Genomic DNA, 18,344 nt, shown 5'->3' with positions numbered 1-18,344 from the left:
GCATTTAAGCAAGAGAAGGTCTCAAGTCTCAAAGCATTCTTTATCTGATCAGATCCCCAAGTCCCAGACACTCACGTCAATGAATAAGAGAGTAGAGGAAATACAAGTGGGAGAGTAGAAAGAAAAGAGGGAAGCAAAGATGACATCAGTGAGGTAGAGTGAAGATAAAAGAACGAGGAAAGAAAGAAGTGAAACAGACGGGAGTAGAAGGGAGACAGGATGGGGGAATTAGTTAGTAAAAGTTAACATGAAGGCATTAAGCAGCATGATGACGAGGTTTCCCACTTTAGGACTGTACAGACATTATTGGGCTGGGGATGGGGGGGCTGAACCTTATGGTCCAAATGTAGTAGATCCATTCGTTGTCTTTGAAAAGACTGAAATACCCTCTCCTTTATTATCTTAAAATTAAATCTAAAAGATTTTTCATATTATCCACCAAATTGCACATTAGAAATTATGGTGGACGTCACAAGATTAGTCAGCCCTATTTACCAGCATTCCTGCTACACGAGCCAATAACTGACATTATTACTGTCAGTAGTGGGTTTCCATCCACCTGTCACCATCCACAAAAAAAAGCATTTCCGCTTGAGGGAGGTGGAAAAGTTGGTGTATCTATAAAAAGAATATATGTGATAAAGTGATAATGTGCAATGAAAACACATTCAGTGAATAAATCATGAGACACATGAAGCATATGACTGCTTATCTCAATGAACCAACTCCTAATATTTGCAAAACAGTAGTGGAAATGCCCATAAATATGCATTTTCTTCTGCCTATTTTCTGAAGATTCTGTTAAAATTTGCGCTACAGATTGATTGAACCGGGCACAGGGGACAGCAATTAAAATATTAATCTGGGGTAAGATCATTTTAAATCTGTTGTACACTGCCCTTCCTTCAGCAAAAAGAGAAAACACAAAATCATCCATAATAATGTTCATATAGCCCCTAGCACAGTCTATAGTTTTTATAATGAAGCCCACAACACTACAGTACATAGTGTTCTGCTCTTCCAGTTCAGCTACACAGGAATGCTTCAGTTCATTTAGAGAGGTATTTTTTTAACAGAATACTGTATCTGGCAATGAGCTCTGCCTGCAGCCTGCAGCACTTAACATACTGTACCTGAGTTGGAGTGTCAGTTTGTGGGGATAAGTTGAAGGTTAGAATTTCTCAAGAATGGGCAGGCATTTTATAGGATTTATTTAACTTTTCATAATATGAGAATATGAATCAGGGTGCAGAACTCACCGAAATGCTACTATAGCATACCGTGAATACATACCAACCAGGAGGAGGACACACTGCCTTTGAGCTGACATTGCACAACGATGACAATGATGATGATTATTTTCTCTATTATTTCCACTAATAGTACCAGTAACGTTTTTATATAGCATTTTACATAATAATATGATTAGATGAAGTATTAATGAGACCTTTTACACAATCACTAAATACAATTCTGCTGGGAACTGCATAATATCACAAAACTCAGATTTTTTTTACAGAAGACATTTTGACATGCCACAGTAGGGAAAAAAACACAGGTGTAAATAATAATTCATTAACAATGGCTTTATTCCATTTAGCTGCTTCAGTGTCAGGGTCCTGGTTGACTCAATGTCAGCACTTACTGAGACGCTTAAATAGAACAGAGCCATTGTCAGTGTTGTTAATAACACATTTTGCTGGCAAGTTGTTGCAATTATTTGCTGTGAAAAACAGGCCCAAAACTAACAGGAGAGTGAGGGTGCTGTCAATCAAGTTCAGTCTGCACACATTTACACTCAGTGACACTCTTACACTCTTACACTCTTATCTGGCAACATAAGTCAAAAAACCTGTGCGGTGGATTATGGGTGTGCAGTATTTAATTAGGGTCAAAAGTAGATTAGATGGCCCAGTAGTTTATAAACGTTCTTGACAAACAGGGTGAAAGCAGATTTGAGTTGAAATTGTTAATCATTTGCTCCTCAAACAAAATTATTTTTAAACCCGTCTATATTCTCTACAGGAGACAATGAGGGACAAGATTCACACCCCACTGACTGTGGAAAGTGCTGTCGATGCCAGGTAACAGACCGCTACATACCCAACATGCACTGCATGAAAATGTATTTCACATGGCATCCCATTCGGAAAGGAAAATGCCACTAAATTTGCCATTTGGTTCCCATTAAAATAATCTTTGTGCAAGCTGACATGAAACTAAGTCCCAAATACAACTTTTCCTACTTCCTAATCTGGGATGGCAATTTGTCTGAAAATAAGAGTGCATTATGTATGGCCCAGTTTTTTAAATTCATTGCCTCTCTGTCTCACTTTCTCTTTCTCCTCATCTTTCTCCAATATTCCTATCCCAAACTCTGTCTTTCACAAATCTTTGGTCTCCAGAGATGCTGTTGCCAAGATCCTGTACTTGCTGCTCTTCCGTTGGTTAACAGAGAGGATCAACGCTCAGGTGTATCCCCACCAACACACCCTCTCCATCTCTATCCTGGACATTTACGGATTTGAGGTAAGCAAGTTTTCTCCTTATCACCTCTTTTTATGACCTGTCTGGCACTTTCTTGTTTTACACTGTAGATAATGAGACTCCAGATAACTCTTACAATCACTCTTTAGATATGTAGATGACATTTAACAAATTACCAGCTGTGTGTGTGTGTGTGTGTGTGTGTGTGTGTGTGTGTGTGTGTGTGCTTGTGTGGGAACAACAGGATCTAGCCTTCAACAGCTTTGAGCAGCTTTGCATTAATTATGCAAATGAGTACCTGCAGTTCTTCTTCAACAGAATCATATTCAGGGAAGAACAGGTGAGTCCACGTCACACCTGTGGACACACACACACACACACACACTCTTTATATCACAAATCATATACAATATACACATAACTGTTTGCACACAAATAGATGTCAATTAGGTAGTGCTGGAACAAGTAAATTCATTGATAAGTTGATTGATAGAAACAATAATAAGACATGTGAAGTTGCATGGGATCCCCATGTAGGAGGAATACAGCCGGGAACAGATCCCATGGCAGGACATCCCATTCAGTGACAACCAGCCTTGCATTGACCTCATTGCTGCTAAGCCTCATGGGATACTGAGAATTCTGGATGACCAGAGCTGTTTCCCACAGGTAGGGCATGAGAAACCTGAACACACTTACACATCTATTATACCCACAGGCTGAATCATTGTACATGCACTGAGACATTTCAAAGTTAACTCAACTTGAAGATTGTCTTTGCCTTTAGGTTCATAAAGTTGATATACAGTAACTACAGTGTTTTAGTTGTCTCATCGTTGTTTTTTTAGCTGATTGAACTTTTTATAACTTGTTTCAACTTCATAAAGAAATAATTATTTTACTTCATCAATGTAAGAAAACCTTCTCTTAACTAGTCTAACGACATACATTCCCGCATTATACTAGCTCACAGTTTCAAGTTAAAAAACAACTTAACTACATTGATACTACTTTCCATTTCAAGTTAAGATGATTTAAAAAACAAATTCCAAATTTGTTTCAATTTACATGTAGGTATAAGGCAATTCAATTCAATCAACTTTATTAATCCCACTAGGGGCAATTAGTTAAGAGCAGCATGTTTGCAACAATACATAACACAAAACGCACACAACAAACAAGCAGCCAGTATGTGCACATTCAAAACCCCAAAGAACCCTACGGGGAGTTTAAAAGTTGGATCGCCAAAGGGATAAAAGATTTGGACTGGCGGTTCGTCTTACATACAGGTAGTGCATGACGACGCCCAGAAGACTACAGAGAGAATTCACCTGCCAGAGCATGTCCCGGAGAGGCTGTGATACTTGCTGCCTTCCGGACTATTTGTTGGTTACAGAAGGCATTAAGGTCTCTCTCTTTTCACTCCGATGATTTTAGAACAGTTTTAGAACCGCTGGAATTTGAATATATGACTTATTTGCAGTGTAAAATTAGTAGGGATGAGTGAGTATACTACTATCTGTAACGTTATCTGTTCAAGAAATTAACTTATCTGTATCCGTACTCGGCTTTACCTTGGCGAGGCCGGGACTAACTGAAAGTTAGTTATTTAAGCCTGAAATTGGTATGGGTTAAGCTGCTATATTAGTTAGACAACTATTCATTCAACAGCCTCAGAATTGAGCTTCTGAGCATTTTTTTTATTCCAATAGTAAGATTATTTTTTAAAAAGGTTCCTATATTTGTTTATTACAAAACAGATACTGACACATTTTACTGTGACGACACTTATACTAAAAAGTACATTATCTGCACCAGATAATCGTTTCAACCGGTTTCAACCGAGTGCTCTCTCAGTCCTAATTATTAGTTGATTGTGTCCATATTTCGACTTTACAATGGACAGTTTCTCTCAAATTCAAAAGACGCAGCAACTATAGGCTATTTTTTTTCTTTTGCTACCATCCATGCACACTCACCTTTTTTTCAACTGCTAACTTACAAAAGCCAAGTAACACATAAATATCTGACAACAGTCTCAAATATTCAACACAATGAATTTATACAAGTTTGACAGTTGAGTTTAAAATCCAAAACTTGTCAGAGTCCTTTGCGTTAAAAAGGAGAAGTAGGTGGACATAACTAAACATCTAAATGGGGCTGTAATGTAATGTAATTTTTGCTTTGTTGCCAGGCAACAGACCACACTTTCCTCCAAAAGTGTCACTATCACCATGGCAACAGCCCACTGTATCTGAAGCCAAAGATGCCCCACCCAGAGTTCACCATCAAGCACTTTGCTGGCCGGGTCACCTACCAGGTACAAAGCTCCTCAATGGCTCATCTCAAGTGTGAAAACCTGCCACTATTTGATTCACTGACATCAATGACGTTATTGATAGCCTCTGATCTGTACCATAAGTCTGTCTGTTGGTTGGTCAGACAGAAATATCTCAACAATTACTGGATCAATTGCCATTTGGTGCAGACATTTTGTGATCTCTATAACTTTTTATCAAGCACCATTGTCAGGTAAATTTGCTTTGATTCTAAGCATTTGCAAAACTAATTCAGCCTCAGCTGTACTTTAAGTTTATTGCTAATTGGCAAATGTTAGCATGCTAACATGCTAAACTATGATGGTGAACCTGCTTAGCATCAACATGTTAGCAATGGCATTGTAAGCATATTAGCATACTAACATTAGCTTTTAGCTCAAAATCCTAAGTGCAGTCTCACAGAGCTGCTAGCATGCCTGTAGAGTCTTGTATAACCAAGAATAAGAATAAAAAAAACATGTTCATTATGGTGCTAGATAAAAAAGCTATGAGTTTGCCAGTTCATATTGAGGGGGATATAAATGTTGGTGTCAACAAACAATCCTATAGTTTTTGAATATTTCCCTCAAAACACCACCTTATGGTGGCGCTGCAGGAAAAGTCAGGTGATTACTGAAGTAACTGACATTGCCATTCATAGATCCTTGCCACCAGCATGGCAAAACATTTACGGAGTAAAAGTAAAAGTGTGTGAACACAGTTCAACAACATAAAATCTGCTGGAAGAGAGGGAATCTTCCACTGATCGCTGACAGATCTCCCAATAATTTGTCATGTCAACGATGCAGGTTTACAAGTTCCTCGATAAGAACTACGATCAGGTCCGTCAGGATGTCCTGGACCTGTTCATTCAGAGCAAGAACAAGGTGAGACACATTACCCTTAGAGAACTTATCTAATTGATGTGAACTTAAACAATTGGATGCATGTGTGTATTTGTGTGTCCAGATGGTGTCAAACCTCTTCCTGGTTCACGCAGAGGTCACGGGTCGGCAGGGAGGAGGTCACATGAGGAAGAGCAGCACAGTCACCAGAAAATACCAAGCCCCCACCGTCAGCAGCAAGTTCCAGCAGTCCCTGCTGGAGCTAGTGGAGAAGATGGAGAGGTGAACCTGAGAGAAGTGGAACTAAAATAACTGAAAGCACACAGCTGCTGTCCACAACCTGGCACAGATGAGCTGATTACTGACATTACTCACTTGGTTTACTTTTATTCTTCCATTTCAGGTGCAACCCTTTTTTTGTTCGCTGCATTAAGCCAAATAACATGAAGGTAGATGCTCAGACACTCGTATTTCTACTGATGACACTGATTGTGCATGCACGAGTTCAGTCTCCCCGTATCCTGTAGGTAATGACAGTCGTTTTTTTGAATGTGCATCTGTGTTTAGCTACCAGGTGTGTTCGAGGACGACCTGGTCAGCAGCCAGCTGAGACACTCGGGTGTCCTAGAGACCATTAGGATCCGTAGAGAGGGGTATCCTGTCAGAATGCCATTCTACGTCTTTCTGTTCAGGTAACATACTCACAGTGTTATTAACTACTGGAGGGTGGAAGACACTTTGGGACTTCTCTGTGGTCTCTATCGCTCCATTTACTGGCATCATGTAACCATAAAGGTTTAACAAACTGCCTCTTCACTGTCAGCTGTCAGGACACGATCTCAACTTTTAACTGAAATGTTTTGGCAAATGGGAGAGTTTACCCCGAGGGAGATGTACGATTGGCCGTTTCATGCACAAACAAATTACTTCTCCATCGCTTCCTGATAGCATGCTAACACACTGATGTAAGATTAGTGAACTTTGTAAACATTATGCCTGCTTAACATCAGCATGTTAACATTGTCATTGTGATTGTCATTAGCAGGTTAGCATGCTAAAGTTTTGCTCAAAGCACTGCTGTGCCTAGGTACAGCCTCAAAGAGCTGCTAGCATGGCTGTAAACCACCAATTAAAACACAGAATGTGGGAATATCTTTTGGAAGAACGGTGTTCATCCTTCCAGGAGAGTTGAGAGACTTGTTGGATGTCCGCCAAGGAGATTTGAAGCTGCTCTGGCCAATAACTGTACTTGGACACTTTCTAATGCTTTCCCTTTTCACCAATGTAAACTTTTTCATCTGTTCTGAATCTGAATGTCAAGTATCTGGTAGATTTTCTAAAATAAATTATTTGTCACACAAAATAAGATGCATTTTACTTTGCAAGGGGAAAGTTTCAGCAGTTTGTGTTGAACACATAGGAAAGAAGAAGAAGAAGAAGAAGACATACTTTATTAATCCCACAAGGGGAAATTCAATGTTCTCACTCTGGTGTTATTATTGTTATTAGTATACACACAGAGGTCTGAAATACACACACATGCACAACATAAAACCTGCAATAACACACAGAGAGATGTTAGAGTGATAGGGCTTCAGGAGCTTGTTCAAGGCCACCTTCAGCAGTGCCCAGGAGGTGAACTGGCACCTCTCCAGGTACTAGTCCACGCGCCCCAACTCTGGTACTACTACTGCCGTACCGAAAGTTAGCATGGGAAATGATAGCTAACGTGTCTGAAAAAATACAGAAAAGAGCACCACCTGTTGCAGCAGGTTGTGTGTATACATGCATGTGAATGTGTGTCACCTCCAGGTATAAGTCCCTGGTGGGGATGCCAGAGCCTCCAGCAGCAAATGGAGAGAACTGTGTGATAATGCTCAGTAAGCTGTGTCCTCTCAGACAGGGAGCCTACCACGTTGGAGTCACAAAGGTGAGGTTTTCTTCTCATTTGTTCACACTAACCCTTTCACAGATGAAAGAAAGAGTTGAGTTGTTATGTCGGTGTGTACCTCCAACTTTTGATATATACAGTAGCTTAATTTATGCTGTACATGATATATTTGCTTCCACCTCCAAATGATTCGTATGTGTGTGTGTGTGTGTGTGTGTGTGTGAATGTCAGCTGTTTCTCAAGGAAGACATCTACCAGTTATTGGAATGTAAACGGGAGCGCACCCGTCATCTTGCTGCTCTCACCCTGCAGCGCTACACCCGCATGTTCTTTGTCAGAAAACGCTTTGTGGCCTTTCGCAAAAAGATCATTGGGCTGCAGGCACAGTGCCGAGGCTTCCTCACTAGGTCAGCTTCTCTGCTACCTCTAGTTTCACAACTACTGACTGATATAAAAGCCTGTATATATTATATTGTCTCCTCTGTTCACTGTAGTAGTGAGAAAGACAAATAAAGGGGCGACACCAATGTACTGACAGACAAATTTTAAGATTATGTTACAAGTATGTAATTTAATTAAAGTAGTAGGCAATATAATTAAATTAATTTAAATTAAATTAAAAGCCATTACAGCTGTGCCTTTAAGGTAATGATCACTGCATATCACGTGAAAACTGTATAATATCCAAAATACAAATTATTCAGCTAACTACTTAACCAAATTCTGGCCATAAAAACACATTGTAACTGTGACTTCTGTAAGAAAGTACTTGTAGCATGCCTACAAAGTTTCCCTCTTTGCATAAAGTTTTATTAGAGATGTGTTTTTTCATGGTACTCTCATTCTATCCTCCAGGAAGCGCTATGTGAAAATGAGGGAGAGTCTTGTTCGGTTCCGCTCTCTTGTACACATGTACGTCAACCACAAGCGATACATCAAGGTACCTGAAGTCTGCTTTCAAAGGACAATATATCTTCTTTTATATAAAGACGATGCAATCTTGCATGCTGTTCTGTTGATACGATGGAAAATATTGCCCACTTGTGTTTCAGTTTAGTGCTTTAGCATCGTCTTGCTCTGGATTGAAGTGAAAAAGTTTGCGTGTATGATTTCTGTGATCTTTTTTTCAGATGAAGTTTGAATCCCAAAGGAAAGCTGAAGAGGAGAGAAGGAGGAGAGAGATGGTAGGATGAAAGAAACCTATCCTTTTTTTCTCTCACCATTTATAGTCACTTTGCCGGTGAATTAAAAAGCAATGACTCTTTCAGGAGCTGACCAAGAGGGAGGTGGTGAACGTCACACACTTGGTGATCCCTGCAGAGCTGGGGGCATTACTGCAGACGGCAGGAGGTCAGTAAACGTTTGTCTGTCTTCCTTTTAGTCCACATTCATGTTTGTCGCACACATTATTCATGGACCAAATAGCTGAGCACTGTCTTCAGCTCTTTGAATGTGTCTCATCTCATCAGGACTGATAGCGTCACCTCCCGAAATGATTTAAATAGTTCTGACAGAGCGGGACAGGAGTGGCATCAGCTGATAAATAAATCATAAGGGAAAAATAACAAAGAACAAACTTAATGTCACTTTTAGAAAATATTTTAAAACAACTATATGCTCTAAATGTCATGTCTGATCAGCTTCAACAGTAGCAATAGAAAGTAGCACAGTATACATTCATATATATTTCTAGGTGATTAACTTCACTTTTTGGTAGTTTTCATGTTGAAACATAGTTTAAAGGACCAGATGCGCCTACAGTATGGTACTCAGCACTACATGTATGGTGGTTGACTTTGCCCTCGTACCTCTCTCTTTCTAGTCAGGAGGGAGTTGCACTCAGACTGTTTGGCTCTGCTTCAAGCTCCTCATATCCAGGAAGAGGCTCAGCTCACTCTGCCTCTGGACATCAACAACTACCCGTTCTACCGCTATGTACAGATCTACTTCAGGGTGAGATGTGCATCCGTATACTCACAGTATTACAGTCAGCCTCAGTTCTACAGGTCAGGTCATGTATGTGGTTATTACTCAGATTTGACCTCATGAAACGGGTCTGTAAAAATGTGACATGTGAAAAACATGTGAATGTGATTCCACTGAAGGGGTGAGTGGACCAGAGTGGAACTGGTGAATTGGAGTGGAGTGAAGTGGATTTGTTTTGAAAATCACATGTGATGTGTACGTTTATTGCACTTTCTAAAATCACTGCAAATCTTTTGTTGCTGTAGGAACCAAAGTTTGGGATGTTGATGGCACCCCTGGAGTCACCTCTTACCCGCCTAGAGGAGGACCTGAGAGGAGAAGCTCTGGAGCTCTTCATCATGGTGGGCTGACTTCTAAAAAACGTATTCTACAACATTACACAACATGTCAGTTAGTTGTAATGGTTTTTACCTTTATTCGGCTTTTAGGTATTACGATTCATGGGGGACCCTCACCTGAACGGGGCACAGGAGAACATGTTTGGGAATTACATAATCCAAAGGGGCCTGTCATCGCCATCTCCGGGGTTACGGGATGAGATCCTGGCTCAGGTTGTCAACCAGGTGTGGAGGAATGTGAACTCTGACAACGCTGAGAGAGGCTGGCTGCTGCTGCTGGCGTGTGTCTGCAGCTTCGCCCCGTCGACCAAGATGGACAAATATCTACTAAAGTGAGACATGATTTCTTACACATGTGGACCTTCACACGCGTTCACATGCAAACCAGTTAGGTAGCAATGTAATACCTTTACAACTGAAAACAAATATATGTAATCTGATTGCAGCTCACAAGAAACAACTACAAATAACTTTTATTTCCTGGAATAATTTTAATGTGAGAGAGAAAATTCATTTTAAAAAGCCAGATAAGTAGTAGCAGCACAAAATGAAACTTAAAGGGGCTATGTGTAATTTTTTTTTAATGAAATCACTTTTCAATTTACCACACACCTGCTTTCTCAGTCCCTTGGAAGAGCCACTATTCTGCATCATATATGAAGAAATTGTTTTTCTGTATGCGCATTCAATTGATACACTGGTCTCAGTCGCTGTAACGGACGTGACCCATATAATATACAATAATGCAACATAACAGTGCAGGACAACACCACAGCGGAAAACCCATTCAGTATAGTAACATTACGTACTACGGTCTAACTGTTATACTAAAGTGTGGCAACATTTTCATTTATAATATTCAGTCTAGTTCACTAACTGTTATGCCAACAGTATATATGCCATAACTGTTATGCCAACAGTATATATGCCAACACTGTTGAGCTTCTCATGTGAAAGATACAAAACACTGATGTATCATGTCGGCTAAATGCAGTAAATGTAACGTTATCGTGTAATGAGCATGGATTAGTTCAACGTCAAGCTGATAAAAATATTAGTTTGAGTTTCCAGCATTATTTGTGAGGCTCTCTTGTTATGTCCCTGTTGTGGTTTTGACCGACATCACTGCTCGATCATGAGTGTGAGCACGCACAGGAGCACATGCTTGGGAATGTAGTGGTTGCAATCTGAAACCTCACCGCTAAAGGCTGACAATTACACTTGGCCTTTTAAGGAAACCTCATCAACTTTGTAATTTTTTTTTTTACTTTTTCTCAATTTTACCTGTATGTATAGAAGCCCTGAGAGGCAAGTGAGAGAAAAATCCTGTGTTTGAAAGTGTGAAAGTGTTTGTTGTTGTAATACTCATCTTGGCCACACAAGGCTGATACATACAGTATATGGTCTGTTGGCAAGTTATTTATCATTACTGTCATGTCTTTCTTTTGTCTAAAATTGCAGTTTACTAGGCGCATCATCTGGAACAAAGAATGGATCACCAGAATTTTTTTTCTCACTTGCCTGTCAGGGAGTTTCTGTATTTCTGCCTTGATTACAGGGAAAAAGTCTGAAAATGAATTAAATGGATCAAAATACATTAAAGGCTTTTGGTAGTCCCTTAGTACATGTTTCAGTTTTAATGAAGTAATTAGTGGGTGTAACGTAAAACATGAACACTTTAAATAAAAAGTATGACTTCAGTTGTCCTTTCCCCTCAGGTTTGTATCTGACCACGCCCCTGCTGGTTGCCAGGCATTACTGCAACACAGGCTCATCCAAGCCAATCAGAAGACACAGCTAGGCTCAGGCTCCGCCCCCGAGGCTGCTCGGACCTATCCACTGTCGCTGCTGGAGTGGACAGCCAATAGGAAGAAGGCCAACATGGTGTTGCACATGCACTGTCTTGATGGTGAGATGCTTGTTTGACAGTCTGCTTCTTTGCTCTTCATGGGGTGTAATGTCAGAACACTGCAAAGAAATCAAAGGCAGCAGCTGCACAAATATTCACAAAATGTCTATGAAGATTCTCAGTCATCCAGGTCATAGTTATCCAACGAAGGTTAAAAATCAAGGGCAACTGGACTTGGTTGAAGATACTGGAAGACGTTTCGTCCCTCATCCAAAGGACTTCTTCAGTTCTGACTGACTGGCAGGGAAACTCAGCTTTTTAACAAGGAACACTAACGAACCAGCGGTATCGATGACCCGGGATAACGACCCCACTGAGGTTAAATAGCTGAGTTTCCCTGCCAGTCAGTCAGAACTGAAGAAGTCCTTTGGATGAGGGACGAAACGTCTTCCAGTATCTTCAACCAAGTCCAGTTGCCCTTGATTTTTAACCTTCGTTGGATATTCACAAAATGTACTGCTTTTAATTTTTCCCTATACGCTTAGTTGTACAACGTATCTATCCATTTATTTTCAAATCAGCAAAAAATCCAAACTGCTTATCAAATACGATGTAAGTCGTCTTTCTCTCCTACAGTTTAAATGAGCACATGATTCAAAGTGCGTGGCAGGGACTGCTGGCATCAGTTTTATTGAGTGGGATCAATTACAGCTCTTGATCATTGATTATTTATTGCCAGTCAGGATCAGGTGATGGAACTACAGGGCACTCTGTCTTTGAATTTCTTGCATTTTGCTTGTTAACACGACAGAATTTGTGACAAACTATGGAAACAGTTTAAGATGTTTGTTCATCTTATTCATTGATCTCTCTTCGTAGGAGAATCATTCCTGTGTCCGGTCCATTCCTGGACCAGTGGAGAGGATTTAGCAGGGGACATACTGCGCCACAGGTGCTGACATGTCATATTTAAGTATAAGACACGAGTTCACTTGATTTATTTAGGGTAGATCATTATTTGTATTTGTAAATTTTGCTTACATTTTAATGAAACTCCCAGCATTGTAATATTAATTTTACTGCAAAAGATCCACACAATACACAATGCTTCTGAGTGCAGTATTAACAGGTATAGGCAGGTATTTGAAGCGTGTGGTCTTGCTTTCAGGGGAGTGTCCGACTGGTGGAGGGGGAGTTCAGTTCTGATGAAGGAGCGCGGCCAGTGGGTAGAGTTGGCGGGTCACGACTATGTGATGGACCTGATTGCAGACCTGGAGCTTCCGCCTGACTTCCCAAAGCAGAAGAGCTATTTCGTCATCAGCACTGACGACCCTGCTAGAGTCAGAGCTAATGCCAGTCTGTTAGTACACAGATACAGGCATGTACAAATATCTGAATTGTAGATATTTACACCACAGAAATGAATTTACTGCTCCTCTCCTCTCCTCTCCTCTCCTCTCCTCTCCTCTCCTCTCCTCTCCTCTCCTCTCCTCTCCTCTCCTCTCCTCTCCTCTCCTCTCCTCTCCTCTCCTCTCCTCTCAGAGCTTTGTTTGGCACTGGCTTTGACTCAGATGAGGAGCTTCCTCCTGCCTTTCCTCTCAGCAGCAGCAGCAGACCAGCCTACAGTCTGCCGGACTCTGACGGTTACTACAGCCATGGTAAATACACACAGACACACACACACACACACACACACACACACACACACACACACACACACACACACAGACACACACACACAAATATGTCCTGAATTTTACTACATACACATATCAACAATAATACGTACAGCATTCACAAGTCTATGAGTCTGTTGTAATATAATATGCAGTAACTTCAGTAATTAGTAATTATTAGTAGAATCATGAATGTATGGAATTTAACTTGTATCCTATTACTACACTATATCTACCAGTAAAAATGTCAGTTTATTCCAGTTAGATTATTATGGTTTCTGGTTATTAAAACACTGGATGTAAAGTTTACTTTAGATACTCTGCTTTCTGTCTGTGTCCAGTAGAGTCGGATGCGTTCAGTGACGGTCAGACTCAGAGAGGAATGGACCGTTACCTGGACAGTCTGTTTGACCCTGTGCTGTCAGACAGCAGCATAGTGAGTACTGACCTTGATCTATAAGAATCGGCACATCCTAACCATACTTTCCCTTCTGCTTTTGATGCACATTACTGCTGCAACCAATAATTGATTAATAAGTTAGTTAGTTGGTCTTCGAAAACACTATAAAACATTGCAAGCTGGTGTTGGGACTGAATTTACTTCATTATGGTGTGCATTGTTTTCATTATTATCAGATGAAACAACCAAGACTTAAAATCAGAGGAACTGAGAGGAAGTTTTTGTAAGTTCTGAAACTGTCTGAAAATGAAAATGCTATAAATAGCTATAATTAATAGAACGTACATACAAGAAGTTCCCAGCTTCTCACATAGGAGAATTAGCTGTTTTTCTCTGTATCATTGTATCATATTATAAATTGAACATCTTTGGGCTGACTGTTGGTCAGACGAAACAAGCAATTTGAAGACATCTACTTTGGCTCTGGCAACATATGATCTTTTTTAAAATGTCCAAAATTGCACAGGCTAATCAATTAATGAAAAAGTGGGTAAAAAAGCAGATTAAGGCATAAAGGAAGTTCTCATTAATTGCACTTTCGAAATGCATAAAACTGTCCTGTCATGCTCCCTCCACCTGAGAGTGTTGATGGATGGAGGGAACATGTGAGCCACTGCTTGTGTTTGTGTATGAATGGAGCAGACAGGAGGGACGATTAGGTTACCGAGCGGCCTACCGTATTTGACTCTAACAGCAGGCAGCATGCATGCACAGCTCTGTGGGAGTTACTGTCCCGTTTAAATTCTGTATATTGAGGCAAAAGGCCCCGTCATTGGGAGAAAACAGGAAGGAAGTCAGTCACTGCAGGTATGTTTAAAGTGTTAACTACGGTTCTTAAAGACATTACGTGAAGTTGATTTTTTTCCCCCATCTTCGTAGGTTTTCCATACCAGCTGTTAATGATGGGGGTGATGACATGAGACCGTTTTACTTGGATTTTCTGTTGATGAAGTTTGAGCTATATATGTGACTATATATTGATTTACCTGTGCAGCAAAGAGTTATAGCTATTTGTTTGTGTTGTGTTGAGACAGTGGGGCTTGTTATGTTGCAGAAAATTTTTTGGGAGACTGGTAGTACTTTTTTGTCTTCACGAGTTTCTGCTGCGCTGAAGCTTCTCCTTCAGTGTGTACGGTACTTCCTGTGGTGTATTCAGTTCCTACAGCTCTACTGACTAACTCAATGGGGGGTCTGAATCAACCTATACAACCCACTTCCTCTTTCTCGTGCCCATTGTCTCTCCTTTTTCTGACACACACACACACACACACACACACACTCTTCTTACCCTTCTCTTTATGTCTCTCAAACTCCACTTTCTCAACATCTACAACCGTCCTTTTCCACCTGCTGAATCTCTGTTCACCTGCTGCTCTCTGGCTACCAGGACATGAAAAAGACTGGAAGTTTGTCAGCAAGGATGAAGGGAGGAGGAGGCGTAGGCATCCCAGGAGGAGGAAGAGGAGAGGGGGAGAGTCATGCGACTCCCAGCCGGCCTTATCCACCAGGAATACATCCCGGAGGTAGAACACTGACATTAGTGTGTTTCCTGTTAATTACAGTATATCTGGTGTTAGTGGAGATTGTAGTTTTTTGTATTTGTGTTATTTAGTTTAGTGTCTTTCCTGCGAGTTCAAACTGCATGTTGTTACAGGCTCAACTCTTTTCTTACTCTTCTTCTCTCTTTAATTTAAAAGTCACGCCTCTCACTCTTTTCTTCTCTCCACTGACATCAATAATTTAGCTTCTACGTTGCATTAGTATTACTAAGCATTTGTCTCAGCTTGGGCAGCACGGTGAGTTCAAACCCTGGTTTCCCCGGCCTTTCTGTGTGGAGTTTGCATGTTCTCCCTGTGTCTGCGTGGGTTCTCTCCGGGTGCTCTGGCTTCCTCCCACCATCCAAAGACATGCAGGCTAGGTTAATTGGTGTTTCTAAAAGTGTCCTTAGGTGTCAGTGGTTGTTTGTCTTTGTGTGGCCCTGCGATGGACTGGTGACCTGTCCAGGGTGTACCCCGCCTTGTGCCCAATGTCAGCTGGGATTGGCTCCAGCCCCCACTGCGACCCTGTACGCAGGATAAGCGGTTGATGATGGGTGGATAGTCTCAGCTTGATAAATAGTTTTGCCCTCTTTCTCACTATAGTACTTCCCCTGAATGCAAGAGACACTGTTTTGGGTTATTCAGTTTTAAACCTCCACTTCCTTGGCAATTATTGATTTCTGGCTAATAGTCAAATGAAGTGGTGAACAACCAACAGACAGACAGAATATAACAACAAAATAACTGGCAACAGCAATATTTATTATTATTATTTCAATGTTGTTTAAATGTGAAGGCTAAAGTGTCTTAGTGACACTGAACATGAGTGAAGTGTAAAGGTTCAGGTGTAGAGTTTACCAACCTTAATCTGTCGCTTAGCGTCTGTAATGAGCAGTCTGACCTCATAGATAATGCATAGACAACCATTCACTGTAACCACAGATGACTTTATTCTATGTCTTGCTACGCAAATAACTCTCATCTTTTACCCTGTCTTTGGAGAATATTTTCAATCCTCAAAGGCATCTCTCCCCATTGGACAAGGTGCGAAAATAGGTAGCAAGAAAACAATGTCTACATCAAGAAGACTAAGTCAAGAGTCTAGGCAGCATGCTAACATACTGATGTTTAGCAAGTAATATTTACCAGGTTCACCATCTTAGTTTAGCCTGTTAGCATGCCAGCATTTGTTGATTAGCGCTAAGTGCAATGTACAGAAAGTAGTTTTGCAGGTATCTGGCCATAAACCAAAGTACAGGACAAATCTGATGGCACCAGATGAAAAGTCAGGGATCAACATTGTCATTAGGATACACATAGGATCATCTGAGAACCATGAATGTCATTACAAAATGTTGTGCCAATACATGAACTAGACATCAAGCTATATCACTGAGTCAAGGAGGATTGTCAAAGTCACTCGAGTTTGTCCTCAATGGACCTTGAATATCTGTAGCTAATTTCATGGTGATATATCCAATAGTTGTTCACTTGTTGCTTCAGTCTGAACCGCAACGTCGCAGTGGCGCTAAATGAAAAGGGAAATCAGCAAAGCCTTTTGGGATTCATCCTCGGGGGATCATGAATGTCTGTATAAAATTTCATGCCAATCCATCCAGTAGTTGAGCTGAGATATCTCAGACTGGACCAAAGTGGTGGATCAACTTACAGACAGACCAACAGACGGACTGACATTGCCATTTATAAAACCATGTCAGATTCAGAATAAAAAATATGCCTTCTGACAACATTTCTGTTATATCCACAATAATTTCTAAGGAATAAATTGTTAAAATGTACAAAAACTGGTTGTAGGAGTCTGTCTTACTCTTACTGTGAAGTGCTGATTAGCTTTACAGGTCTTGGCTGCCCAGGATGAAAATACCAATAAAGTCAATTTAAAACAGACACAGAGTCCTGGAAGCAGCACTGTCCCTAACGCTCACTCTGTTCCTCCTCAAGCTGTGCCAGTGCTTCCTGTAGCAGGAGGAATGATGCCACCCATCCCTGCCATGCCAATCCCCTCCCACCACCATCACCATGAACAACACCAGCAGCAGCAGCAGCAGCAGCAGCAGCAGCAGCAGCAGCAGCTTCACCAATACAACAGTCTCCCACAAACCTACCACCAGCAGACTTCTACGACTACTCCTGCTACACGTGTAACACCCACTCCGTCACCCTCTCTTGCACCCGCAGCTGCCCCCGCTGCTGATATAGAAACTGGTGTAGAATCTCATGTCACTGGTGTCCCCGGTCTGCCAGGGGTGCCCTTGCTCCCTGCCACGTCTGTGGTTCCAGGCTTGCCTATGATGACAGGTGTGCCAGGTACTGTTAGGATTTCCAGCATGTTTGGCCTGAAGTATGTGGGCATGGGGGAGTTACAATAAGTTACATTTGTTGTTAGATAAAAGCCATATCTTATTTATATGATGCATTTTGTTGTGTGCTTTGTCTACTGGGACTTTTGCAGTGAACTGAGTGTGCTTCTACAACAAAATCATCTTTACGGTGTCTATGTTTATATGTTTATACCTCTCTAGGATCAGAGCAGGCAGTACTGACTCAACAGCAACAGGCCATAATCAACCAGCAAGCTATGATTCTGGTTTGTCACATATCCTTTTTCTGAATAACTTTGATATTAATGCTACTGTTGGTGTATTTGTTGGAGTTACATGAAAAATATATAGTAACACTAAACAGGGTTTTCCAGGGGTGGTGTGACAGACTATTTATGGGCCAGGAGCAGTAACTTCTTGTACGCTTTGCAAGTTGCCTGGAAGCCTGTTAATTAGTGAGCTTTAGATGTGCTGGTAGGCAGATTTTGTTACTGTTGGACAGAGCCAGGCTAGCTATTTCCCTCAGTTTCCGGTCTTTATGCTAAGGTAAGCTAACTGTCCGCTGGCTTTAGTTTCATATTTACCTCATAGACTTGAGTCTATGAATGTAAGTC

General features: G+C 41.0%; 1 protein-coding gene across 1 annotated transcript in view; it reads left to right on the top strand.

The window, feature by feature from the left end:
- The window catches only part of myo15aa (myosin XVAa), a 43,415-nt gene that overhangs the window by 9,381 nt on the left and 15,690 nt on the right, over positions 1 to 18,344 (top strand). Inside the window, exons 13-36 of the mRNA XM_038695844.1 lie at positions 2,026 to 2,084; positions 2,406 to 2,529; positions 2,732 to 2,827; positions 3,025 to 3,156; positions 4,682 to 4,807; positions 5,615 to 5,692; positions 5,775 to 5,932; positions 6,054 to 6,099; positions 6,218 to 6,342; positions 7,463 to 7,580; positions 7,773 to 7,948; positions 8,397 to 8,481; positions 8,672 to 8,725; positions 8,810 to 8,891; positions 9,364 to 9,494; positions 9,773 to 9,868; positions 9,956 to 10,197; positions 11,584 to 11,774; positions 12,594 to 12,666; positions 12,883 to 13,074; positions 13,257 to 13,372; positions 13,732 to 13,826; positions 15,238 to 15,373; positions 17,932 to 17,996. Of these exons, the coding sequence (XP_038551772.1) occupies positions 2,026 to 2,084; positions 2,406 to 2,529; positions 2,732 to 2,827; positions 3,025 to 3,156; positions 4,682 to 4,807; positions 5,615 to 5,692; positions 5,775 to 5,932; positions 6,054 to 6,099; positions 6,218 to 6,342; positions 7,463 to 7,580; positions 7,773 to 7,948; positions 8,397 to 8,481; positions 8,672 to 8,725; positions 8,810 to 8,891; positions 9,364 to 9,494; positions 9,773 to 9,868; positions 9,956 to 10,197; positions 11,584 to 11,774; positions 12,594 to 12,666; positions 12,883 to 13,074; positions 13,257 to 13,372; positions 13,732 to 13,826; positions 15,238 to 15,373; positions 17,932 to 17,996 (2,796 nt within the window). The remainder of the gene's footprint in view (positions 1 to 2,025; positions 2,085 to 2,405; positions 2,530 to 2,731; positions 2,828 to 3,024; positions 3,157 to 4,681; positions 4,808 to 5,614; positions 5,693 to 5,774; positions 5,933 to 6,053; positions 6,100 to 6,217; positions 6,343 to 7,462; positions 7,581 to 7,772; positions 7,949 to 8,396; positions 8,482 to 8,671; positions 8,726 to 8,809; positions 8,892 to 9,363; positions 9,495 to 9,772; positions 9,869 to 9,955; positions 10,198 to 11,583; positions 11,775 to 12,593; positions 12,667 to 12,882; positions 13,075 to 13,256; positions 13,373 to 13,731; positions 13,827 to 15,237; positions 15,374 to 17,931; positions 17,997 to 18,344) is intronic.

The sequence above is a fragment of the Micropterus salmoides genome, unplaced genomic scaffold, assembly GCF_014851395.1.
Source record: "Micropterus salmoides isolate LMB-PRFRI ecotype aquatic unplaced genomic scaffold, ASM1485139v1 Ms_hic_scaffold_10, whole genome shotgun sequence".
Classification (NCBI taxonomy): domain Eukaryota; kingdom Metazoa; phylum Chordata; class Actinopteri; order Centrarchiformes; family Centrarchidae; genus Micropterus; species Micropterus salmoides.
The sequence above is the reverse complement of the archived record's forward strand: the minus strand, read 5'-3'. Positions and strand labels throughout refer to the sequence as shown.